General features: G+C 41.0%; 2 protein-coding genes across 2 annotated transcripts in view; both read left to right on the top strand.

Moving 5' to 3' along the window:
• The first annotated feature begins 9 nt into the window (after window positions 1-9).
• nufip1 (nuclear FMR1 interacting protein 1) lies at window positions 10-4,257 on the top strand. Its single transcript, XM_049755843.1, has 10 exons — window positions 10-354; window positions 741-811; window positions 1,514-1,618; window positions 1,702-1,764; window positions 1,844-1,920; window positions 1,997-2,089; window positions 2,295-2,467; window positions 2,697-2,837; window positions 2,967-3,214; window positions 3,329-4,257. Exons 1-10 carry the CDS (start codon window positions 132-134, stop codon window positions 4,028-4,030), a joined length of 1,896 nt encoding a protein of 631 aa, XP_049611800.1. The 5' UTR covers window positions 10-131; the 3' UTR covers window positions 4,031-4,257.
• Window positions 4,258-4,402: 145 nt separating this feature from the next.
• The window catches only part of LOC125988788 (cilia- and flagella-associated protein 47-like), a 30,950-nt gene continuing 10,744 nt past the window's right edge, over window positions 4,403-24,608 (top strand). Inside the window, exons 1-47 of the mRNA XM_049754443.2 lie at window positions 4,403-5,156; window positions 5,837-5,994; window positions 6,084-6,199; window positions 6,414-6,552; window positions 6,749-6,833; window positions 6,914-7,054; window positions 7,124-7,293; window positions 7,751-7,851; window positions 8,159-8,388; window positions 8,518-8,728; window positions 8,985-9,213; window positions 9,285-9,437; window positions 9,522-9,681; window positions 9,776-9,872; window positions 10,316-10,532; window positions 10,612-10,856; window positions 11,278-11,408; window positions 11,934-12,056; window positions 12,130-12,261; window positions 12,335-12,412; window positions 12,829-12,976; window positions 13,058-13,140; window positions 13,664-13,844; window positions 13,923-14,008; window positions 14,406-14,622; window positions 14,702-14,906; window positions 15,783-15,894; window positions 15,973-16,073; window positions 16,674-16,774; window positions 16,899-17,012; window positions 17,097-17,316; window positions 17,382-17,453; window positions 17,561-17,698; window positions 18,024-18,105; window positions 18,240-18,335; window positions 18,461-18,647; window positions 18,755-18,852; window positions 18,978-19,094; window positions 19,766-19,900; window positions 20,873-20,985; window positions 21,414-21,564; window positions 22,436-22,524; window positions 22,601-22,687; window positions 22,771-22,823; window positions 22,871-23,028; window positions 23,495-23,600; window positions 24,235-24,464. Coding sequence (XP_049610400.1) covers window positions 5,013-5,156; window positions 5,837-5,994; window positions 6,084-6,199; window positions 6,414-6,552; window positions 6,749-6,833; window positions 6,914-7,054; window positions 7,124-7,293; window positions 7,751-7,851; window positions 8,159-8,388; window positions 8,518-8,728; window positions 8,985-9,213; window positions 9,285-9,437; window positions 9,522-9,681; window positions 9,776-9,872; window positions 10,316-10,532; window positions 10,612-10,856; window positions 11,278-11,408; window positions 11,934-12,056; window positions 12,130-12,261; window positions 12,335-12,412; window positions 12,829-12,976; window positions 13,058-13,140; window positions 13,664-13,844; window positions 13,923-14,008; window positions 14,406-14,622; window positions 14,702-14,906; window positions 15,783-15,894; window positions 15,973-16,073; window positions 16,674-16,774; window positions 16,899-17,012; window positions 17,097-17,316; window positions 17,382-17,453; window positions 17,561-17,698; window positions 18,024-18,105; window positions 18,240-18,335; window positions 18,461-18,647; window positions 18,755-18,852; window positions 18,978-19,094; window positions 19,766-19,900; window positions 20,873-20,985; window positions 21,414-21,564; window positions 22,436-22,524; window positions 22,601-22,687; window positions 22,771-22,823; window positions 22,871-23,028; window positions 23,495-23,600; window positions 24,235-24,464 — 6,540 coding nt within the window. The 5' untranslated portion in view covers window positions 4,403-5,012. The remainder of the gene's footprint in view (window positions 5,157-5,836; window positions 5,995-6,083; window positions 6,200-6,413; window positions 6,553-6,748; window positions 6,834-6,913; window positions 7,055-7,123; window positions 7,294-7,750; window positions 7,852-8,158; window positions 8,389-8,517; window positions 8,729-8,984; window positions 9,214-9,284; window positions 9,438-9,521; window positions 9,682-9,775; window positions 9,873-10,315; window positions 10,533-10,611; window positions 10,857-11,277; window positions 11,409-11,933; window positions 12,057-12,129; window positions 12,262-12,334; window positions 12,413-12,828; window positions 12,977-13,057; window positions 13,141-13,663; window positions 13,845-13,922; window positions 14,009-14,405; window positions 14,623-14,701; window positions 14,907-15,782; window positions 15,895-15,972; window positions 16,074-16,673; window positions 16,775-16,898; window positions 17,013-17,096; window positions 17,317-17,381; window positions 17,454-17,560; window positions 17,699-18,023; window positions 18,106-18,239; window positions 18,336-18,460; window positions 18,648-18,754; window positions 18,853-18,977; window positions 19,095-19,765; window positions 19,901-20,872; window positions 20,986-21,413; window positions 21,565-22,435; window positions 22,525-22,600; window positions 22,688-22,770; window positions 22,824-22,870; window positions 23,029-23,494; window positions 23,601-24,234; window positions 24,465-24,608) is intronic.

The raw sequence follows: 24,608 nt of genomic DNA, 5'->3' as shown, positions 1-24,608 counted from the left end.
CGCTAATCGCCAACTACCACATACCAAGTGAAGAAGATCAAAGCAAAACAGCACATGTGAGACCAGGGCAAGACGCGGACTGTAACATTAATTTTCATTTTAATCCCTAAACAAGACCTCTAGTGTGAAGTATGGATAATCTTGGCTTCTATCCTCCACCTAACTTCGACTGTCCGCCTCCGAACTCCATCCAACAACGTCAGCCGCCCGCCGTTTCAAAAAGCAGCTTCCACCCCAGCATGTGGACTTGGAACGAGTCACCCTGCGAACCTGAGCCCAGGATGGCTTACAGCGGCCAAGCGAATTGGAACTATCCACCAGCGTCAGCAATCTATGGATCTCAATATTCTTACGGTGAGCGTGTTTTGATTAAAAAGAGCCACCCAAAATGCATATTAATTTGGTCGAGCAAGTTGCCAGTGTACATGAAAACAGGAAAATATGTGTTTGCTGATAGAGTTGGACATTTTCAGCAAATATTGTTTAGTGATGTGTTGCTTGCCGCTTAGCAACACGCTTTAGACAACAAGCTGACAATGTTTCAGATTTATGAAATGTTTCTTATTTCACAATGACAGAGTGGGCATGTAAAACTTTACATTTAACTAGACACATAATCCAACAAACATTACAAATCAGTGTAAATGTGTAAAACGTTTGACAGACCCTAACCCTAAACTTTTCATTATTCTCCTACATTTTCTTGATTGATCTAAGTGATTGTCTTTTAAATTGGACAGGTCATCAATGGTATCAACCCAGACAACAAAATTGGAGCAATTACGGACCAGCATGGAACCGTGGGAAAAAGGTTAGTGTTGTTACTGTTGTATTGTTTTTCAATCATTTGCTGACTTTTTTTTTTTTTTTGGGGGGGGGGGGGGGGGTCCATTTACCTCCTACAGGGGAGATTATTATTTTTTTTTTTTTTTTTAAGGACCACTTCATTGTCCAAATACCAAATGTGCTCTTGTTACTGCCTACTTTGTGCACTGTCGTAGTACAAAGTGTCAGGAATGAGTTGAGCCAGGGCGACCAAATGCAGCTTGAACCAGGATTTATTGCAGGGAAAAGGAGTTGGAAGGGAGGCAGGTGGGGAACGAACGACACAGACGGGAGGAAGGCTCACGGCCAGCAAAACAGACAGACTGACCGACATGAAGTCCCCTTGGACAAGATTAAAATTCTGACCGTGAGCCTTCAGACAGACCGAGGGAAAACCAGATGACACGAACAGGAACACTGGGCACGAACAGGAATGGACACAACAGTAGACACCGACAGGGAGAAACACACGGGCAGGGCTTAAATACACAGGGTAACAATAGGAAGCAGGTGACAGACATTATGGTAACGAAAGGGGTGTGGCTGAGCGAAGTGGCACGGGCGTGACACAAAGTGCATCATTATTTATAAACATCTAAGAAAATCGGGTAGCTGTCCGGTGACCTGTCCCCCTCTGTTGGTAATTTTTTTTGGTCTGAACAAATAAAACTTGCCTCTTGTCTTTTAGCGTCAAAACAAGAAAGAACCGGAATATATGCATTTTTGTGACCCATGCGACAAAGGATTTAAAACCCAGGAGAAATATGAGGAGCATGTCGCTCAACACATAAAGGTAATATTTTTTTCCATTTCAGTCCCTGATTTTGATTGCTTCACAGCATGCTGGCTTTTAATGCCGAGTCTCCTGCCTTCTAGTGTTCTGTCCCAGACTGCAGCTTCATGGCACATGAAAAAATAGTCAGCTTTCATTGGAAAAATGTAAGACACCAAAACACTTTACCCCCTGTCGTATCCCTTGTTGTGCCCTTTGCTAATGTCAAAGCTTGCTGTTTTTCAGACCCACGCACCCGGAATGAAGAGAATTAAGTTGGACACCCCAGAAGAGATTGCAAAATGGAGAGAGGAGAGGCGCAAGTCTGTTTTTACAAATGGATGCTGGCAAATCTTGAGATTGGTAGTGACTGACAGCAGCTTTGACCTTTTTTTCCAGGAACTATCCAACTTTAAAGAATATTGAGAAAAAGAGAAAACTGATGCAGGAACGGGAAGAGACAGGAGCAGTTCTGGAGACGGCTCAATTTGGGTACTTTACATTGAAACACCCTTAAAACATTTTTCACATACTGAATTCTAATACTGAGGGAGGACCCCATTAAACTCTGGTTTGAGATGTAATTACTGGTGTGTATCAGGGAATTTTCCAATACATATATGACGGAATGTGAGCTAATTATAAATGTTTATTGTCAGTGGCTTTTTTAAATGTATTTTTAAATGCTGTTGTATAGACGCATGAGAGGCAGAGGATGGCGTGGGAGAGGTCATCACGGGTTCCACGGACAACATCCCCAAGGTTTGCGTTCATCCAATGCTGACCCTGCAGCAGAGAGACCGCCACCCCCCACCCAGCCAGCAATTCATAATGGTGATCCACTGGGAGTTTTGGCCAAAGGTGACGTTGGTGAGTTGACTGAATTCATCTCAACATTGCACTGTAGTAAAATGCATTTAGTGTTGTTGCGACAGGGACTAATTTATTGCTTGTGTTTGTTAAAAAAAACCTTGAGAAAAAATGATTACACATTAAATCACAATTGCAATATGGAGGGTGAAAAACAAACATAATTGGATTATGTTTCACAGTCATTCAGCCCTGGGTCATTGAATTTTTTCTCACACCTTCCCATTAGAGTCCGATAAAGATGATGCTGACGCTGACTCCAGGCCCGCCGGCATTGTTGTTGCCCCGAAACAGATGAGTGCCGCACTCGGGTCTCTTGCAGCCAACTATGGCTCCATGAGTGAGAGTGAAAGTGATGAAGGAGCACAGGGTGAGCTCGAATACATTTTAAAAATTTGCCATTGTTTCCACGTGCAAGTAGTAATATTTGCATGGTTTTGATGTGTTTGCATATTGAGTGTGGTGATTTGATCATGATTCCAGATTTCTTTGTTTTCAGACTCCACTATACAAAAAACCAAAGAACTGATCCAAGAAAACAAGGACTTGCTTGGCCAGAACAACGGCCATTCCGTAGACACCAGAACCGCGACCCAGGACACGCACGCTTCCAAAGTGTCATGTTCTTGGTCTGCCTGGAACACGTCAAACAACCGAAGAGGACAAGGGAGAGGAGGAGGAAGACGAGGAAGGCAAGGTCGACGTGGATACCAAAATATGCCGCGGCGGCCCACTCTCCTTGAGATGGTGAGGATTTGTTATAGATTGCACTTTCACTTTGAAGTATTTAGGCTGGAGAACATGCATGCAACATATTTACTTTTGTGAGATTGATGAGTGTGTTGTTGTCGTTTTGTTCAGCTTCTTGCCCCGGATATCCGCCATGAGAGAAACGTCCTCCTGCAGTGCGTTCGCTACGTAGTCCGAAATGACTTCTTTGGGCTGGAGAGCAAAGCTCAGCTCAAGCTGGGGATCGAGCGGAAACAAGGTGCTGGAGGTTCAGACCAGGAAGTTAAGAATGAAAGCAGGACTTTGTCCGATTCCCTAGTTGATAGCAAGGCCTGTTCTGTTGAGGGTGGGACTTCAACTCAAAAAGCCAACACCAGGCCAGAAATATGCACGGAGGAAAACATGGCGATTGCTCCACCCACCGCCATAATCGATATCATAGTTGATCACAGCTCAGCACAGAATAGTCTGGATCAGGCGCCGCTCGGTGACCAAGCTGCTGCTGGACTCCCTGATGACACAGCTCGACTTGGTTCACTAGACACTCCGTCTGGTACAGCATGTGACCAAGCAGGTTTAAGTTTATCACATTCAGGAGCAGGCTGTGAACCAGCAGGTGACCAAGGGGTCCAGGCCACACCACCAAATGAACATTTAAGCATGCAAAAATCCAATGGTCCCTCTGTGGATTCTTTTGCAAATGCAGAGCAGGTTACAGACAATAAGGAAGAAACGGCAAGTAGTCAGCACCACAACCATGATTTAATGGCATCTTGTGAAAGTACATCTACCAATAATATTTATGATGATGAAATATGGGAAACGCCAATTTGATTGAAATTGTTTAGAGAATCTCAGTGTTTTTGTTTTGTACTTGCTAAATTGATTTGATCATAGAACACTTTTCAATGTACATTGATCAAAGTATTTTCTTTTCTCCAGCAAAAAAATATATACATGAAATTTTCTAACGTTTCCGCCCTTTTTAAGTATAGTCATTTGTTGTTCCTTATTTCCTTCCTCTGCCTGCCTTTAATTTTGGCATAAAGTTATGAAGTTACCATCGCTGTCTGCATTTAATTTTGGAAGATGCGATCTAAAGTACCGTAAAATGTTTGTGCTTATTTCCCACCATTTTCAGTTTTGGTGAATATTAGTTGTACTTGTGACTAAATAAGAGTCTACAGATATCTGAAGTACAGTTTAAAAAAAACACATTTATCCATAGTTTAGTTTACATCAGGGATTGTCAACCGTACCCTCTTGTGGTACGTGTCGGTATTGCAGGTAGTCCGCGAAATTGGAAAGTTATTGTAACACATCTAAAAATAAAATTGATTTCATTATTTAGGCTTGATTTATTTCTCAGCTAATTTGTAAAATAATTTATCCAACCAAATTATGTCAAATGTAGCGAGACAAGTTTTATTTTACCTTAGGCCGATAAATGTAAAGGTTAGGTTAGTGACTCGTTTCTATGGCAACAAGCGTAGCGTCTGACCTGTAAAGGTAACTACGACGACGAAGAAGATAGTTTATTAACGGTCTACACTTGAACAGACATTTTAGAAAAATAATTAATCCTCATTTAGAAGACTGCCGAAACGTCACGCGCTATACGTACTGCGGCGTAAACACATTTTAAGTTGTCTACCAACGTGTGGACTATTTGATCATTTACGCGATTTGTGTTACCATAGCAATTGATAAGTTGGACGGTGACTCACATTTTTTCGATGTCTCTAGAACCGCGACAAGCATAACTGACCTTTGTTTGGAGTTTTGGATCGATTTATACGTTCCAACAGACTTAATAATGGCCAAGAATTCCATTCACGTTGAACCACCGCTCGTCGAGTTCAAGGACGTGGAAGTGGGCAAGCTCTACACCACTGTCATCACTGCCACTAATGTTGGCAGAACCACGAGGGAAATATTCTTTGAAAACCCCAAGTTAAAGGTAAAGTATAATGACATTTTGTCAGAATGTCTCAAATAACAGTTTATTAATCCACCTGTGAGTTTAAAGGCCAAGGCAAAGACCACTTTGTCGAGTGAAATAATGTTTGCAACTTGCAGTGGAACATGCTGAGAATTGTGCAAATAGTTTTCAATATTTGAAGCCTTGAGGAATATAATGAGGGTTTCAAGAAAAGGTCGATAGACCTTTTTCATTTAGAACATGCCAGATTTCTGCAAAACAGAAAGCGCTCCTTCACTTCCCATATACAGATGTGTTTTCACATTGTCATTGAAGGTAACATATAAATGGCACCGTGCAGCATGAGAAAAATTACGTGACCTTTTGAATTTAGTCTGCCAACCTGTTATCTGGATTTGGTCATGTGACATTCCACATACAGTGAATTGCCGCAGACAGACGGCCATAAGTTCTTCATTTAAGAATTCCTTTTCTTTTGAAGGTGATGGAATTGTGTCCAGGCCTGAGGAAGCAAGCAGCCCCAAAACAATGTTGCCCTGTCCATCACATTAACTGTCTATTTTCTCCACACATAGCATTGTGTCCTCCAATGACAGCCGTCCCTGTTTTTTTTTTGTATGATCAAGCTATGCAGAAATCCAGGCCATTCTTAAGTGGTTCCCATATTTGTATTTTCCTTTTTTCTTGTTTTCTCACAGGTATTTAAGTTCTCAGCACCCAGAGTTGCTAAGAACATACCACCTGGTTTGTCTGTAAGCGGCACACTGGAGTTCATCCCCGTGGAAGAGGAGAAGGTCACAGACTACATTTATGTTCATATAGATGCAACGGAAGCCATTGAAGTCCCACTGCAGATGTAAGAAAGTATTACAGATGAAACAAAACATAGTCAAGGTGCGTGATGATTTTGTATTAGTTTCATTCCTTTTTGTCGTGTTCATGTAGTTCTCCTCGGGCTTGCTCCCTATCCATGGACTCGAAATTGGACTTTGGGTTTCTTCCTGCCAGCGGTCAGATCTTCAGAAGATACATTCCTATCACCAATCAAGGATCAGCATCAGGTAATTCAAGGTCATCTGGTGGTTATAACAGAACCTATGAAATAGTGGAATCCAAACCCCTGTGCTATAGTACATTAGTGTATTGTGAGAGGTTACGTTGGTCTGAAGAATTTTTTTTCTTACTAGTAATGTGTCTTTGTTCATCTGTCCTCGTCAGCGATGTATCATATCAAGCAGATATTGTTTATCTCATGTACGTGCGTGGTGTTTGAAGGTGTGTTCCAAGTGCTGCACAATGGAGACTGTTTGGTCCGACTTTCTCCTTCCAGTGGAGTTGTAGCACCTGGCGCTACCAGGCGGTTGACAGTTGAACTGCATGCGGATAAACCAAGACAAGTTGATGAAAAGGCCCTGTAAGTTTGTTTGCATTTCATTTGCTCTCAAACCCACATGCTAATTTACTAGAGCATATCATAAGCAATCAATAATAATCATTGGAAATTTGTGTTGTAGTTTTAGCTTTTTATTTATTACTAAAAAGCAGCGAAGGCAAAACATAACAGACATTTGTCTAATTCCGCTTTGTTCTCATCATGTCTACTTTCCCAGGGTCAAGCTTCAGAGTTGCTCCACTGTGGTTCTTAAGATCAGAGCTCAAGTGGTTGAACAGCATCTTGAGCTCTCGGACGTACAAGTACTCCAGCCACTTATCATCACTCACAAATTGTGTCTTTATGATAAACATGTAAATATACATGTCATTTTATTTGACAGGGGAACCCCTTGTCTCGTCTGTGTTTCGGACCAGTCTACTATGGAACGTCCCGCGTGGAGCGTGTGCTCTTGACAAACAATGGGCCTCAAGCATGCGACTGGGTCTGCTTACTTCAGGGTTCTGCTGCTGGGACCGAAAATGTAAGTGATGTCCTTGGAAAATGACTGTGTATCGGAAACAAATGTGATGACGATGCTGATGCTGTCTAGGGAGCAAATCTTGACAAGAGCACAGACTTCGCTTTGCTGCCCAAAATGCAGCGGTGCAACCCAACCTCCCGCTGCCCATGTCCGGTGGTGGAGTGTATTCCCAACCAAGGCAGACTGGGACCGTATAAGAAAATGACTGTGACAGTACGCTTCAGCCCTGTATTCCATAGGTAAACCCAAAATAATGTGTTTAGAAAATTGTACGTATCAGTCAGGAATACTGTCAGCTACTTCATTACCTTGAATTTGTTAAAGAACAGAACCAACAAGATACAGAGGTGCCTTGAGATTTTAGTGACCCGATATTGTTGAATTTGGCAATGTTATAATCTTGAAGAATAAATATTTTAGCAGAAACTTTGGCCATAAACAAACATGCACATAGCTAATATAACAATACGGGCATATATTCTTCTTTTCAAAATACATATATTTTTTGTTGTTGGTTTGTTTTTGAGCTAGGGAGGCTAGAACACATTAAAGGCATTTCCATACATCTCAATAGGAAAAAATGATTTGACAAACGACTCTTTTGCACTATACGTGTGGTCGTGGAACTTTTTAAATCGTTATCTCGAGGCACCGCTGTATCGGTACTTGCAGAAATGGATAAATTCCCGCCCTCAGATTACAGGTGAAAGCTCAATGCCAAGCCAGTCGGCAGGACTACTGTCTTTTTCTACACCTGGACTCAGTTAGAAGCCAACATGGATTTGCTCACCAAAATGGTATTCACAAACACACATACTTTTTTTTCTTCTACATCTGCCCGAGTTACCTAGTGATAAAATTGAAGGCACCTGTAAAGTGAATATCTGTGATTGTGTATAAAATTCTTTTTTTGTTGTTAAGTTTTTGTTTTATTTGTTGCTAAGGCACAATATTTAATTGGTGGCATGTGATTTGCAGGTCTGCTTCAGTTTTGAGGTTCACATTCAAATCTCTGTTATGGTTCTATTTATGTTTGTGAATCACAGGTTTAGTTGAGTGACTTATATTTATCAAATAGTGATATTTTTTTTTCACTTGTCTCAGGTAAAACCACTATCGAGTTGGCGGTTACGGGCACCGGGTTGCCTGTGGATCTGCATCCGAGTCCCTCCAATAAATTTGACTTTCCCACTTGCGACATGGGCCAGCGTGCGGAACACCTTTGCGTGCTGCAGAATCTCTGTCTGCATCTTCCCATACACTTCCGCTTCCGAAAGTTGGCGCTATTTGGCGCTCAGCCTTCCTCCGGCACTATTGCCCCTGGACTGTGTCAGGTAATCGTATTGAGTGTTTCCCAACTGTGAGACTTTTTCATCATCTCGGGCGGTTTATTTGACTACAACACCAGTATTATATACATATAATGGATTGGGATGATTCTGTTCTTTGTCTTTCTTCATCAGGAAATAGTTTTGTTTTTCAATGCGCGACAGCAGGGGACATTCCAAATGTGCCAGAAACTTGATGTTTTGGGTTACGTCGCTCGCCAGAAGGCTAATGACCCCCGCGAGGATGATGCTAAGCTAAGGCTTGGCAGCTTTTACACCATTCCACTACACCTATCAGCCATCTGCAAAATTGAGACCACTCATCCTTCACCTAAATTAAATCCTGGTAAATATTACAAACTCCTCACAAGTTTTGGATAATGAGTCAATTTGAAGAAATGAACATTCAGTGCAGGCTTCAGCCAACCCTGAAACATTTTCTGTCACTATGGTGGAAAGTACTGTAAAAATGATTATTTTTCCTTCAACTCATAGATTTTATGGAATATTTCCAAAATGTCATCATAATCACCAGAATCGTCAATGAGAACCACCTGAGCACATGTAAAATGAGTAATTTGTAATGTTTCTTTTCTCTTTAGGTATTACACCAGTGGTGAGCAATCCCGCAGGTTTACGTCCTCACGTCCCATCCAGTGAATTGGACTGCTGCTATGGAATGGCACGCGCTGCTGTGGTCAGCGCTCGTAAGACAACCTTCCACATGCAGGACAGGAAGAATGGTCAAAGGTTCGCTGATGAGGAGTTTCTGGCTTTGCCAAACGACCGAATCAGTAGCGTCAGACCGGCCTCACCTTATACCCAATATAGGTAAGCTCAGAAAGGAAATACTGAGTAAACATTCCCACCAAAAGATGACAAAACACCCTGTGTTTACTCAGGACTATCTTCACCGGAGTACAGCGATACACCTATTTGGATCCAGAGTATAGCCACACTTGGGAGGAGATGGAGAAAAAACGTCTGCATAAACAAAGATACACCGACTTCATCAGGCAGCTCAGACAAACACGCCTACAGAAGATCAAGACAAAGTATTAATAAGTATCCTTTTTGCTGACAGAATGGTTAAGATTTAAATATGTGATGAAAACATATCTCTCTTGTTTTGTTACAAGACTTGAAGAGCAAGCGGACAAGTTTGGGATTATACCTGCACAAGGGCTTGAGTCACCTAAACTTGTCCTGCACGACGTGAAGCCTAATCAGAAGTCAAGTAGCAGGCTGAAGTATTCTTCCTGTAGCCAGCCCAAGAGCAAGACCCCCACTGCCAGACAGGTCAGCAGCATGCTTCACAGACCAATCAATCAATGTCAGTGTTTTTTTTTCTTTGCCAACTATCAAGAAAAATTTGCTCTTATCATTAATGTAGATCTCAACGGATTCACATCCAATACCAGCTACTCACCAGGAGATGACAGACTGTGACAAGACTTTGACACCTCAGGAGCTTTACCAGGTTATCATAGGTCGGTAAAGCAGTTCTGAGGATGAAGGAATAAATAGAAACTAATAACAATTGTTTCTATTATTACTATAATTATTATTATTTCATTGAACTGTATATCCACATATATTTCATTATTTATTTTTCGTATCACCTCCCAAAAAAATCTTATGCTCTGTCTAATTTCACACAAGGCCCAAAATTTGCGGACTTTGAATTATTATTATTTCAATGAACTGTATATCCATACTATAGATTTCATTATTTATAGCAAATGGACTTAGTATCATCTCCAAAAAAGTCTTATGCTCTGTCTGATTTCCCACAAGGCCCTAAAATTTGTAGAGTTGGAATTATTATTATTATTTCAATGAACTGTATATCCATATATATTTAATTATTTATAGGAAATGGCCTTAGTATCACCTCCCAAAAAATCTTACGCTCTGTCTGATTTCCCACAAGGCCCAAAATTTGTGGACTTTGGCGAAGTGTGTTTCCATTCGGTGTGTGAGCAGAAAGTGGAGCTGATCAATCCCCTGTCAACGTTTGTGCTGGTTCAGTTTGAAGTGGACTGCTTTGAGCTGCAGGGCTCATCTCCTCTGTCTCACGTGCTGCCACCAGTTTCCCACAACGCAGTAACACTCACATTTCAAAGCAGCAAGCTGGGTCACTTCTACAGGTTGGAAGAGGAACTCATATTACATCTACCTTACTTGTAACCACACCAGTCATGTTAAAATATATTTCTTGATCTCCAGACCTGTGTCTTACACAGTGAATCAGCAACATCCTGGACAGATTCTGGTCAAGGCTCAAGTTGTACGAAACTACCTGCAATTGTCCACCCACCTGCTGACGCTTACTCCCAACGCAAACTCGCTTGCCTCATCGGGCTACCGAAGCTCAGTTACTATTCGAAACCCACGTAATCACCCTGCAGAATTCACATGGTGGCCCATCGTTCCAGAGAGTGGGATCCTCTTCTCTATTCGACCAGCCACAGGTTCGGACCGTGTCCATATTGCAGTGGCGGTCTGTATATTTGCTCCCAGGGCCTTTAGTTGGGCTTTATCTGAGTCAATCAAACTTTTTTTTTAATACCAGCAGTATCACATTAAAATAGAAACTAATACAAAAAAAAAAAAAAAAAACAGCCAAGTGCAACCCTATAACAACTCAAGTCAAATATGAAATAAATTAGACTGATGAGGTAGTGTAGTTGCACAGCCTCTTAGTATATCTGGGCATTTGGTTGTGTTCAGAATAAACAAGTCAGATTGCAGCTCAAGTTAAGCGGGAGTCACCTAGTGTTAAAGGTCTTTCTAGCCTTAACTGTTACCTACTGCAATTGGTTGTGTGCACTTTTTTGCAATAGGTTTACATTGGTTTAAATAGATTGGGTCCAATTTGTTCCTCTCCCCCAGGTACAGTGGAGCCCTACAAAGAAATGGATTGTGAGGTGGTGTGGCATGCCTCGTTCTCATCACCTCTAGAAGGCGACTTTGACCTCTATTGCACCGATGGCAACGTACAACGGCTACACTGCATTGCCAAGGTGCTAATGAAAACATGACTGTAGTTGTGGTGTCCGAGCGATCTTGCTCAAACTAAATGAAGTGACTACTTTAGGTAGAATGTTTTCTTAACTTCCAACTCACTTCACTTCTCAATTTACAACACTATTCTTCAAAAATGACCCTACAAAATGTTTAATTCCAATCCCAGGTTAATCCCAGGTCATAACCATAAAGAGTGACACTGTACTTAAAATAAGCACGCAATTTTGTGCGGGGGAATAATTTTTAAAATTACTGAATGCTTAAATGCTCCAACATCTATTTCTCGAAGAAAATAATTTGATTCTTATTATTCACATGATTTTACTGTAATCATGAGATACAAATGGTTCAATTCTTTACATTGAATTTAATTGTGTTGCTACTCCATGTTTTTATAAACACCATATGTGACATCATCCAGATTGGGATGTCACGTTTTGTCAAATGAAAAAAACAACTGTCACTGGAAAAAAAAAAAGCAGAGTTGGCAGGGCTCTCTTTCACTGTTTGTGTCCTTTCAGGTTGGCTCCACTTGCATCCGACTAGCAGAGAACAGGTTGATGTTTGATTCTGTGCCTCTCAACATGCCCTCAGTCAGAACGATGATCATACACAATAATGGCCACAACCACGCCTATTATCGAGTAAGGCCATTGTCATAGGTCTTGGCTCAAGTTCTCATCCACATTGAGACAGCAAAAGATCTGTCTGCTATAGGTGCTTGATGTGTGCCCTCTGCCGTGCTTGGTGGTCATCCCGCGCGAGGGAATGGTGCCCAGCCGAGGGAAGGCTGTCCTAAAGATCCACTTCCACCCTGACTCCGTCATCAGATTTGAAACCAGAGTTTCCGTAAGAAAAGTCCGAGTAGTAACTGAGAGAAAACTGATATTTTGCTCAAAGTAAATAAGTGTGCTTATTACAGATAGCTGTGAAGAACATGAAGCCCATTGAGGTGCGAGTCGGTGGGTCTGTGGAGCCTCCTAATGTTGACATCAGTGTGGTGAGTGTGTTGACTAGTGAAAAGATCATCATGTTTTTACTGTCTTTGTTTTTTTTTTTTCATGAGGATCTGGGTGGGCTTCTCGTGATGTGTTATAGTTTTTCGATTCTTTGGGTTGTGTGTCAGATAAAACCAGAGGCGAGTATTGTTTTGGTCAAGCGGTGTCTAAACTTTTTCCTTTGAGGGCTTAATATATAAAACAACTCTGCAAGGGTTACATCACATGACATTCTTTACTCTGAATTAGGAAAAAAAAAATCCATTATGTAGTAGCTCAGGGATGGGACATTGGTGACCACACTCTGAGTCACAGTATTTCTGGGCATTAAAGCCTTGATGAATTGACTTGCATAGTACGGGGCTCCTATATGCCTTGAATAATGTGTCCTCTGGTTGACTCACTACTTTCTATCTAGTCCCTCTTCCATTTCTACGGTGTCCATACTGGTTCTGAGAGAGCGGTACCTTTTGAAGTGATCAATCACTCAGCAGCTACAGCTCGGCTCACCTTCAACCTGTCACAATATCCAGACTTCTCTCTACAGGTTCCTCAGCCTACTTCACGTATGCAAGCAGCCACACTTTATCATTATATAATTTTTGTAACTACATTTTTGAAATGAAATCTGTTATTGAAATATTTAGAAGATAATTATTCAGTTGTGAGGGTACTGGAGGCACGGGGACACCAGACAGTCAAGTGCTATCTTGTCTTCTCCCCAACCCAGGTAAGAAGCTCACAAACTGTGGAGCACAGTGGTGCCTTGAGATATAAGGGACTAGATTTATTTATTTATTTTCTTGCTCCAACTTAGGTATGAGAGCTGTGTGGTGGCAGTGAACTCAACCAACTTCATAACAAGCAGCAGTTTGGCAGAGAATTAGTGCCTGTCTCATTTTAGTGCTCGCTGAGCCTGCAGATATGATTGTATCTTTAAAATTTTGACATTTATTCAAATATCCAACAAGGTTTTTTTTAATGCGTACCACATGACTGGGCAAGTAGCCACAAGGTAGCACAAATCTCCTGGCTTGTTCCACACATAGCAGCTGTCCCGTACTATTAAACAAACACTAACTTTTGCCATTACAAAAAATAATTGTGTTACGTACGGGCGATTTAAATGATAAACTTGGTTATGCAAAAAATTCAACATACATCCTATCTCAAGGCACCACTGTATACCGTGTGTTTTATTTATAAACAGGAAGACTTTTAATAAACAACTGTAATTAAATGTCTGTTTGCAGTCAGCTGACTATGACTTTAAACTGCCGTTGATGGTTAACGGAATGAGATGGCCTGTTCATTCTCCACCACCTTCCCCGACGTCCGGCTTGCCCCATTTTTCATCTGGCAGCAAGTGTGTTATGAAAGTGATTCCCTGGTCTGTCAACATGGCAATGCAACAACCACGCATACAAGCCACAGGTGGGCTCCCTCATACAGTGATGATGATGATGATGCCTTCACATGCAATCACCTAATGAAGAGCCTTTCTTAAAACAGTTTTGTGTGCTCCAATCGAAATGTCTCCGTTGAGTCTACAATTCAATGTGGAAGCTTTTACACAACCTTCACAGTCCTATTTAAAGGTATTTTTTTCATTTTTGTTTTTCAACTATTTTCATTGCTCTCATGAAGGTAGCATTTTCATTTCCAATCTTACCTCAGATTCATATGCTGCTGAAGGTGATTTTGTAAAAGAAAAAAAAAAAGAAGCAGAATCTGCTAATCCAAATTCGGATTGTTCGGCTGTAGCCTTGGTCTGCATTCTTGAGTACCATTGTACTGCAGCTTTGTTGTATCCATCAATAGATGTCACGGCTGTACATGAAACCTTATGTAACACTGGACATCAAAAGACTCAGTAGCTCATTCAACTAGCCTTCACCCCAAATGTGTGAAGGACAGGTCCTGTCTCGCTTGGTGTCAGACACTCCAACCAACACTGCTCTCATCATTATCATGACTTTCTTATTCCCCCCTCAGACAGTGGAGCTCAAAGCAGCGTGCGAGCAGAGCGTCTATTGGCGCAGTACCCGAAAGGAAAGCGTGCACTGGCGGTTCAAGCGTAGCGACACAACACCGCCAGAGGGTAGAGGAGAGGGCGAGCTACATTTGTCTGTGTCTCCATCATCTGGTTGTCTGGGGCCTGGTCAGTCCATCTGCTTGGCAATCGAGATCAAGCCACAGGCATTCAGAACATGTGAGAAATGACAGGAACCGCACATTCATCTCTAACGGTCATACTGTTCTCAATTTTCATTCATTTCTCGTCCCGGTAGACACGGTGACCAAACTTACCCTCTCACTTTACCTGGGAGAGAAAGAAGGGGGCAAGATGGGGCATCCATACAAAAAGCTTCCTATCACTGTGATCCACCAAGTTCCCAGTATAACCATCACCCCCCCTTATTTGTTCCTGACCCCTGTACCCTTGGAAAGCAGCATATCAGCCAAACTTACCCTGGTTGCTTCAGAATACATCAGGTGGGTTCACAATTCGAGATAAGCCATGGACAGAGGTAGATGAACACTATTTTATTTATTTATAAATTGTTACATACACCTAACAACTAAAGTATACGCACCCTGGTTCAATTGGCATTTTTGGTGATATCATGAATGGCACCTAGATTAATATTTTCAAAGTGGCTTAGGTAAAATAAAGAAATAATGTGGTTGCCTCATAGAACTGAGCTGTGCCTCATACGAATTAATTATTCACATTCTAAATCATGTTAAATGAAAGTCATTTCATACCTGCCACCGTTTTAAGTCGGCTGAACATAGGCACAGATGGCATGGGAGGGGGGGGGGGGGGGGCAACGTCTGGACAGGCTTGGAGCCTGCATAATGTATGTTGTCAAATCAAATTTATTTACATAGACAATTTATATCGACAATTATTCTGGACATCCCCTGATCTTAAGTCCCAGGAGGGCAAGGAAAAACTCAGACTCCATGTTCCTGTGCTCATGTTCCAGCAAAAGTGTGGGAATTTGTAACTGTGACAGAATTTTAATCAACCCTCTTCCTTGCATCGCACCCCCCCCCCCCCCCCACACACACACACACCCACACACGTTTGTCATAGAATTTCAAAGCATGAACCATTCTTTATACTTAAGCAAACGTAGTACTGTTTTTTTAAAACTAGCAAAAGTCAGTCAGGCAAAAAAAAAAGTAAAAAGGCAAGAACCTGCCAGTCCAGGATGTAGCCCAAACTGAACATGAATAGGTTCCAGCTGACCTGTGAACCTAATGAGGATATGCACTATAGAAAATGGATAAAAAAAGTTTTGGGGACATGTTCAGTGCAACGTTACTTTCCACTAAAGCAGACTTTCAACATTTTCTCTGCAGTGGAACCACTTTAACAGCTGAGATAGATGAGGTGGATCTGGAGGACGGAACTAAGGTGCAGCCATTCTGTATCTCCTTCCCAGAGGGTAACATCATCCCCCTCCAAGACCAGGTAAGGTTTTGACTGACCATATTTACACTATTTTGCTTGCACTATTGAAGTAATCAACCTGTCACTCATCCAAAACAGGCAGCCAGTGTGAACTCACTGACCTGCCGAGTGTCTTTTTTTTCTGCGGTGACTCTGTCCATTCGTACAAGCATTACCTTCACTGACCACCTAAACAACAGGTAACTGCATCCCGGTACAGTATCTCGCAAAAGTGAAAATACTGTTCACAATAATGTAAATATATTTTTACATCGGACATTATTGAAAACAATTACACATTACATAAGGAAGGAAGGAAGGAAGGAAGGAAGGAAGGAAGGAAGGAAGGAAGGAAGGAAGGAAGGAAGGAAGGAAGGAAGGAAGGAAGGAAGGAAGGGAGGATAGAAGGAAGGAAGGAATTGTGTTGCTCCCATTTCCACCTTGTTGTCCCATAAAAAGATGATAAAATATTTTCAAAAATGCAGGATGTACTCATGTGAGATACTGTTAGTATCATATCAAGGTCAGAGTTATTATAGTTATTATACAAATAACTTCATACAGCTGGTAAATTACCATAAACATATAACTCTGACCATGACCAATTTAGATTGGTGAAACACTATTTGTTAACTTTCATCAAGTATTTGCAAATATAGGAGAGACCACAATTTATTCCCACAACAACAGAAATGATATTTTCCTGAATCCAAGTAGCAGTGAAATGATTTTGGAGCCGTTATTTTGTGGTCAATTGACAAGGTATTTGTCTTTGTTTGAATTTAATGTGTCTGTTGCAGATTCAAGGTCAGGTTATGTGCCACAAGTGACAATTGTTTGTTGACTGTGTGGCCCCAAATGGCTCTTCAACGCTCCAGGCAACAAATAGTTCTCAGGGGCGGTACTGTATCACAGACACGCTCACACAAATACAAACGCACACATTTGCATTTACGAGTGGGTGCCACATGCGTCTTCTCAGGCAAGCTATTCACTTTTTCTCTATTTGGGTTATTGTCATTTAGGGGCGGCAGTTTTTGAAACCATCACACATCACACACCAAGTCCTGGATCTGACCCAACGTCATCGTCCTCCTTGTTTGACCCCATCAGCTCAATATCCAAAACCTCGTCAGCAGGTTATAAAAAGCCCCTGGTTAATTGATAAATGTAATGTTGCGGTGTTGTTGATTGTCCAACTCGGCCAAAATATTCTTGTTTAGACTCCTTTGAACAAAGCGACAGTGAGAGTCAGAGCAGCAGCCAAAGTTTACCGAACACTGAGACCCCGCAGACTGACATCGGTGTGCCACTGTTCCCTGCTGCAACATCAACGGAGGGCCAATATTTCCAGGATGTTTTACTAGCATTGGAGAGGTGGTTTAGTTTCTTTGGCTGGGTGACTGGGCCACACCCCATCACGATACCAGTCACACTCAGAAGGTTTGTTAGATACACCCATACATATAGTTGTGTTTGTCAGTTAAATACCTTGTTTGCGTCTTTAGAATTGTGTCAGAAGATGAAGTCAATAATCCTGATGGCCAGACACAGGGAGTCAGCCAAAAAAAAGACCCCAGGTATGATAGATACATTGGCATGGATCATAAAAAGCACCTTATGCTTGGTTGTGGATTTAAAACTTGTATGTTTTGTAATATATATATATTTTTATTTCATTGTCTAGGTCTGCAGTGGAGATGATTCATCATCTGGCGGGCAGACAGATTCCCAACATTTCTCACTGTCAGACATTTTCCACAGATTTGCACCAGCGCACTCTGCAGCTGCTCCAACAACATGAAGCCATTTTTGCTTTTCTCAGGTAAGCTCATGTTGCAACACTAGTTCAATTAACATCCCTGTTGAGCATCTTCACACAAGTTGGGGGTAAAACTTCATTCAATTCAGCCAATCATATAGCGGGACGTCATCAACAGGCGCTGGCCCCCAAGCGGATCAGACAGCCCGAGTACATGTGGTACATACAACAGTATTAGGGTTAATCTTAACCATTACTCAAGATAGTTTGGTTAAGGTGACTCTACATTTTCTCTTTGTTCCAAAACTAAAATGCAGCATGAATGATTTTTAGCTGTAGTGATTTGTTTTGGAAGCTTTTTGGCCACAATGTTTAATTCTGTGCTCAGAGTACAAGGAGCTTGTTTGAGTCACATCCAAGCTGAATACCTACTGGATGTGCTGGAGTTCAAACACTGGTGCACCTTACAGGTATATTGTACACACCCTCACTCAACTATTGGGTTCAACAGTCCAATAAAAAAATAAAATAAAAAATTTAAAAAATCATTAAAAGACCCATATTAATATGATTTTCATACATCATGTGTGTGTGCGTGTTTTAGTCTGAGAAGAAACAGCCAGGTGTGGACTACAACACTGTTGACTATGAGTCTCTGAGCAAACGATGCTGGACCGATTTTCTCCTGCAAATATACAAGGTGGAAAAGTTTTTCATTTGCTTTCCATTTTGTTGCATTGTCAAATATTTCCACTTGTAACATTTAGGTACATAAGTTACTCAAAGGAGTGATTGCAGTTTTGTCCATGAACCATATTCACCCAGGTCTTGGTGTTGTGCCGCGTGTCAGAGTGCCGTCCCAACCTAACTAATGAGCAAAATCAGGAAGATGAAGGCGGAATCCTCAGCATCCACTCACTGCCCAGTAACCTCTACTCTCGCCACGAGCTCCTGCTTCTCTCTTGGCTTAATTCAAACTATTGTCACATGAGGGACATAGTGTGGACTTCAGGTAGTACGAGCATTTCTAATCTTGCTCATTAAACCACGTCCTCGTGGATTGATGGCATCTTTTCCCCAGATGTGTTTTATTGATTGGTGAGTTCCTTTCGATGTCAGGTACTGTCCCGCCAGTACGCTGGATTGTCAATTTTGACTTGGACTTAATGGACGGACTGGTGCTTGCTGCGTTGCTGGCTGCCTATTGCCCATACCTGGTCAGTAAGTGTTTGCATACATTTTTTTTCCAAAGCGAGAATGCCTTCATGAACAAACTTATCAAAGGTTTATGTTACCGCTGCTCCAAATTAAAAGCACAGTATTTTTTTCTTGATGTATTGAGGTGTCCAGCCACTTTCAGAGGATGTACATCACAAATCCCAGCATGGAGCAGATTCTGCACAACAACATCATTATTGTCCAGGCCTTAACCATGCTTTCTCTCAACATGGATCTGCAGGTACAATTCCGTAACCATGGCAATTTTGCAATTTTGCTTTAATGCCTTCAATTACTGCTTGATTACAAGGGTTTACTTTATTTAAGGAATGTCAGCTTGATGATATGTGATTATCTAGATAGCATAACTTGAGCTAAAACAACAATTAATCATGCACCATATTAATAATATTTTCTGATTTTATGTGTTTGATATTTTCCCCTCTTGTGTAATTCTGCTGATAGGCAAATTAATGTGTGTTCCAATAACACAATTTTAAGACTGGATGTATAAAGTCTACACGCTGCTGTTCAAATGCCAAGTGCTGTGATAATAAAAATGAGACCAAGATAATCAATTCAGTATTAATTAGACATGTGCAAATAAATTGAGAAAAAAGGCAATTCTCTCTCATGCAATTGGGAGATATTAGTTGTCTTTTATTCTTATTGGTCTTCTGTCATAGTACAGAAATTAGCTTGGTCCCCAATTTATAAGATTACAGTTTTATTTTTACTTCCTCTCTCTAAAAGCTTTATTTCAAATGAGTTTGGTCATATCAATTGTTTTAAAAGCATTTATTCTTATTTTTTTTATATCCCACAAACCTGGCATTTGAAGAGGTGTATGCAGAATGTTGATATCCTTTGCAGCCCAAGTATAATATGTTATGAGTGACTTTGTGCATGCAGCCCACAGACTTGTCAGATCCCAACCCGGTGCAAATGTTGATGCTGTGTGTTCATTTGTATGAGAGGCTGCCTCAGTACCAGCCTGTAAACACCATTACTCTCTCTGGAAAACTGCACAGAACTTTGAGCAAGCAGGTAACACACAATAATATTATACAGTCGCCGCCTACTATTATTGCGCAATAATGCAAATGGCTTGCTTGAGGCTACAAAAGTGTAGCTGCTATGGAACATAAACATCAGGGATAGAAACTGATTTTACATGCTTAGGAGGGAAACGAAGAAGAAACTCCAGTTACAGTTATGATGAACCTGTGTAGTTTTGCCTAAAAAAATTGAGAAATAAAGGATATGTATAAATTAGTTTCCATTTCCTGGAATTAAGCTTCAGGGCTTGAATCTTGAAAAAATATTATATTCATTTCCAATAATTACAGCAAATATCCAAAGTAAATCTTTGGCCCACTGGACAAATTAAGAAAAGTAAATACTGTGCATTTATTGAAGCAGAAACGTATCGCAGATTCTCTTGCAAAAGAAAAATCAAACATTTTACAACTAATACATTTTCAGAATGAGAAAAAAAATTATTTACTAGAACACGCCAAAGATTTCAATGTTGATGTTTTAATGCTTGTTAAATTCGTGTGAGTAACATGGATGGATGGATGGATGGATGGATGGATGGATGGATGGATGGATGGATGGATGGATGGATGGATGGATGGATGGATGGATGGATGGAGGGAGGGCAGTTGGCAGAGCAGGAGTAAGAAAGAAAGAAAGAAAGAAAGAAAGAAAGAAAGAAAGAAAGAAAGAAAGAAAGAAAGAAAGTCAATACTCATTTCTCAACCGTCACACAATAATAGAACTGTCTGGGACACATAATGAATAGATAGTGAACAAGGATGGAATTCTAAACATTTCCCAATATAGACTGAACAGTATTCCAAACGTAAAAATGCTTAACAAAATAGAGGTTGTCCAAGGTCTATGGAATATTTCTTCATTAGTAAATAAGTGGCTAGAGGAAGTTTTTTTTTCTTTTTTTTTTTTTCTTGCAGCATTATACAGACTGTTTGCATGCGTCTGGTTTGTGTATCACAGGTGCATTTGAAAAACCCATCCACTTCACCGGTCAAATACCGAACCATTATTCTCGGACAAGATGCCAGTCTGTTCTCCCTGCCCGATGGCTCTGCTGTCACCATTCCTCCAAAGTAAATGAGAACTCAAAATAGCACTAACCAATGTTTGGTTGTAGCTTCAAACAATATTGATCTGACATTTTAAATTGTAAACTTCATCTTAAGAATGGAAAAAAATGCCATTCAGATTGTGTGTGTGATATCCCAATAACAGTCGTTGAAATGATTAGACATCTTCTGTTTTTGTTTGTTTTGCTAAATAGTCGATGCAATTTAAAAATAATACTTCTCAATGGCAAAAGTTTAAACAGAGATGGCTTCATGTGTCCTTAAATATATTTTTAATTAAAAAATGTCAGATCAGGATTTTGAGATATTTTCATTCCGGGATTTTATATTTGACCCATAAAAGCTTGTGATATATGGATTTAATATTTAAGAACAAATCATTCCTTTAAAGCAGAGGGTGTGTTATCTAAGACTGTCTGTTGTTTTGACAGCGCCAGCACTGATTTGACGGTGCAGTACTCTTGTTCATTCCTGCAGCCCAAGGAAGCCGTCCTACTGCTCATCTCTACTTCAACATCTGGTCTGCATGGCGTCACTTTGACGTTCAAAATCAACACATGTGTTTGTCAGATCACACCCACAGTGAGTCTCTCACCTTTGATCGCGTTATTATACTGGATCTTATCGATAAATTCAATCATCAGTATTTCTCAAAAGGGGGTGTGTGAACCGGAGCTCAAAATGCATTTGCTCTGATTGCGAATACACCTATTTGTATCCATCTCAGGGCGCAGCCATTTTGCCATTTGCTGTTGACATGACAAAACAGGTCTCAGGTTCCAACAAATCACCAGCTGAGCTATGACTGGTTGTGACCTAAGACTTAGCAACTGTGATGTTATTTTGAGTCAAAGCAAGTGGCAAAATGGCTACCTCCTGAGGTGGATAAAAAACGGTCAATTTTGCTGCTTAACTCATATTCTACAAAAACAATATCAATCAGAACAAATTTAAACTAATGGGGGCGCATACAACTTACTGTAAAAAAAAAAAAGTTGTGACTTCCTCTTTAGGAACATATAGGGTATATGTGTATATATATTTTTAAAGTACAGCCAGTTCTTTGTCCAAATAAAATGTGTAATATAATGGGAATAACATTGTACTGTTGAAATTCGTTGTTAAAATGTGTTTTTCTTCCCCTGTTAAACCTTAGTATATTACATCTAGATCTCTGATAAACAACTTTAAAAGGATCACGATTTGTCCCGACAAAATACATCCTTTTTTTCATTTTCATAACATGTAAGGGCTTATTGCACGCAAACAACTTGAGAACCCGTGCTCTATTCAGACAATTTTTTTGAGGATTTCTGGTGGATGAAAGGAGATGTATTCAGAATTCACTTGGTAACAACGCATTCATATTGTGCCTTTCATGGTATTTATCAACTATGTAACACAGCACAAGAGATCATTGCGACTTACTTGAAGTATCCACCTTTCTTCTCAGGAAAGTGTCAAGTGCAAGACTCCATGCTATCTGCTAAAAGTGATTAAACTCCCAATAATAAACGCATTTAATACGGAAACTCAATTCAAGTAAGTGACTGGGTTTGAGGAAGCAATCTGGCTTTCTGCTAATTGTTGACACAATTGAGACTGTCTGCTTATTTAGGGTGATGCTGATAGAGTCGACAGTCAACCCGTTGGAATCAGAAAAGGAAACCACAAGTCTCATACAGAAGGCATCCTTCAAAGTCAAGTAACGCCAGCCCAGCATTTGTGCACACATGTGCTTCTGTCTTCTGTACGGGTGAAATCCACTTCCGTTTGACTTTGTTTCAGGAATGAGAAGAAGCCTTCAAAGAGGAGCTGTCATGAAGACATGGCAGGAAAGGGCTTGGATGGCAGTTTACCGGTGCACAATTGCGTGCGAGTGTGATGCATGTTTGTGTGTCTTCTGCAGACGGTGATGGAAGCGAGTTCATCAGCACAGTGAGCAGTGTTAGTCTGAAGTCCGGCCAGTCTGACATACTCAACCTCCACTTCCTTCCCTTCTCTCCAGGAGCCAAGTATTGCGTTGTGTTGCTTATTTGTCCTCAGGTCAGGGTTGTGTGCATTTGTGTGTCTGTCTATGTCGACGCGGGGCTCCTATTTTAACAAAACTAGATTGGTGTTTTACTGTTTATTCTTACCACTGTTGTGCTTAAAAAAAAACATTGGATTTGAGTAATTTTAAAAAAGTATCATTGTCATCATGATTGAATGAAATCCAAATTGTTGATAATCAAAACAATGGAAGAAAAAAAGAGTGCTTATTAACATATGTCACTGTTTGCAAATGAGTTAAATCCCCGCATGGCATTAGCTATGGAAAATAATTGTCTTAATGAAATGTCTGAAATATCAAAGCTCTGTTAAACTCTCTTATGGATCAAAATCGATCTCTAGTGGGAGGGATTGTAATTATCTATGAACCTGCATTTCCACTGATTGATCTCCCAGAAAATTCATACTGTCATGTGCAGACAGGAAAATGTATTTACAACAAGTGCCTGTGTTTCTCCAGGTCGGTGATATGGTTTACCTGGTGAAGGCAACTGCAGACTTGCCTCTACCTTCCCCTCTCAGAGTTAGGCACAGTTCAAACATATTCACCATCCCTGGGAACTGCGGTAAGTGACCGACAGAAAACATCTGGCAAGCCGGCAGATCGCATTACACCCGTACAATCTAGAAAAGTCGCAATTTATCTCCCGCTATTAAAATATCAGATATTCTTTCAATAATAATCTGAGCTGCATCAGAAACAACGGGCCCTATTTTTTGACCCAGTGCAAGTCTAGCGCAAACAGCAGTCTAACTGCGAATGGGTGGAGTTTTCTATTTTCATAGACAAGCACAGGTAGAAAGGGACGTTTGCGCCGCTGTGGAAGTGAACACAGCAACTTGGTTCCCAAACAATTGAAGCGGCTTCTCTCATTCCTTTTCAATTCAGCACAGGTGAGGCGCGCAGTCCACATTGCAGAAGCATAACGGACTCGCTATAAGGTACCACAAGATCTCCACTTACAGGTGGAGAATCAGCATGGTGTAGCGTGGTCTGCCAAATGCCCAATCACAGTAAAGTAGACTTGCACTGACACAAAAATCAAGATGCGTCAGTTTTTACGCAGTGTGCACGTTTGCCTATCTATGAAAATAGAGCCCAATTTGTTTGTTGCAGTGAAGTACCTCTGCACTGTATCATTCTGAGAGCTCTTCTATTCTTGCAGTCAGAAAATCTCATCAGTGTATTTCCCTCACCAGTGGGCTCGAGTGGCTTTGTGTCAGCGCTGCGCCTGCGCTGCACTGTCGGAAAGACGTGCGAGGAGCACATCCGCCTACCCCTGATCAATTCATCCTGGGAAAACGCCCTATCCATGTGGGCGCAACACCGAATGACTGCCATTGAACTCCAGAGACGAATGCTGACTTTCACTTTGCATAGCAGCAGTGTGAGGGCAAGCATGGCAGCATGCATGCTTTCTAAAAAACAGGTACACACATATTTTACTCACCCTTGAGCAGTGGGGACTTTAAAATCCGCCCAAGCAAATTGCAATTCTAGAAACAATTACAAAATCAACACAATGCAATGCAAAAGGGCAAGTGATCACTCTCAACTACCCACTTGCCTGATT

This window comes from Syngnathus scovelli, chromosome 2 (genome assembly GCF_024217435.2).
Source record: "Syngnathus scovelli strain Florida chromosome 2, RoL_Ssco_1.2, whole genome shotgun sequence".
Taxonomy (NCBI): Eukaryota; Metazoa; Chordata; class Actinopteri; order Syngnathiformes; family Syngnathidae; genus Syngnathus; species Syngnathus scovelli.
This window is presented reverse-complemented; position numbering and strand designations above follow the sequence as displayed.

Bases quoted from the DNA above. Each gene is read 5' to 3' on its own strand.
- nufip1 (XM_049755843.1), top strand. From the start codon at position 132: ATGGATAATCTTGGCTTCTATCCTCCACCTAACTTCGACTGTCCGCCT. The intron at 812-1,513 runs GTTAGTGTTGTT...CTTGTCTTTTAG, and splicing joins CATGGAACCGTGGGAAAAAG to CGTCAAAACAAGAAAGAACC. The intron at 3,215-3,328 runs GTGAGGATTTGT...CGTTTTGTTCAG, and splicing joins GGCCCACTCTCCTTGAGATG to CTTCTTGCCCCGGATATCCG.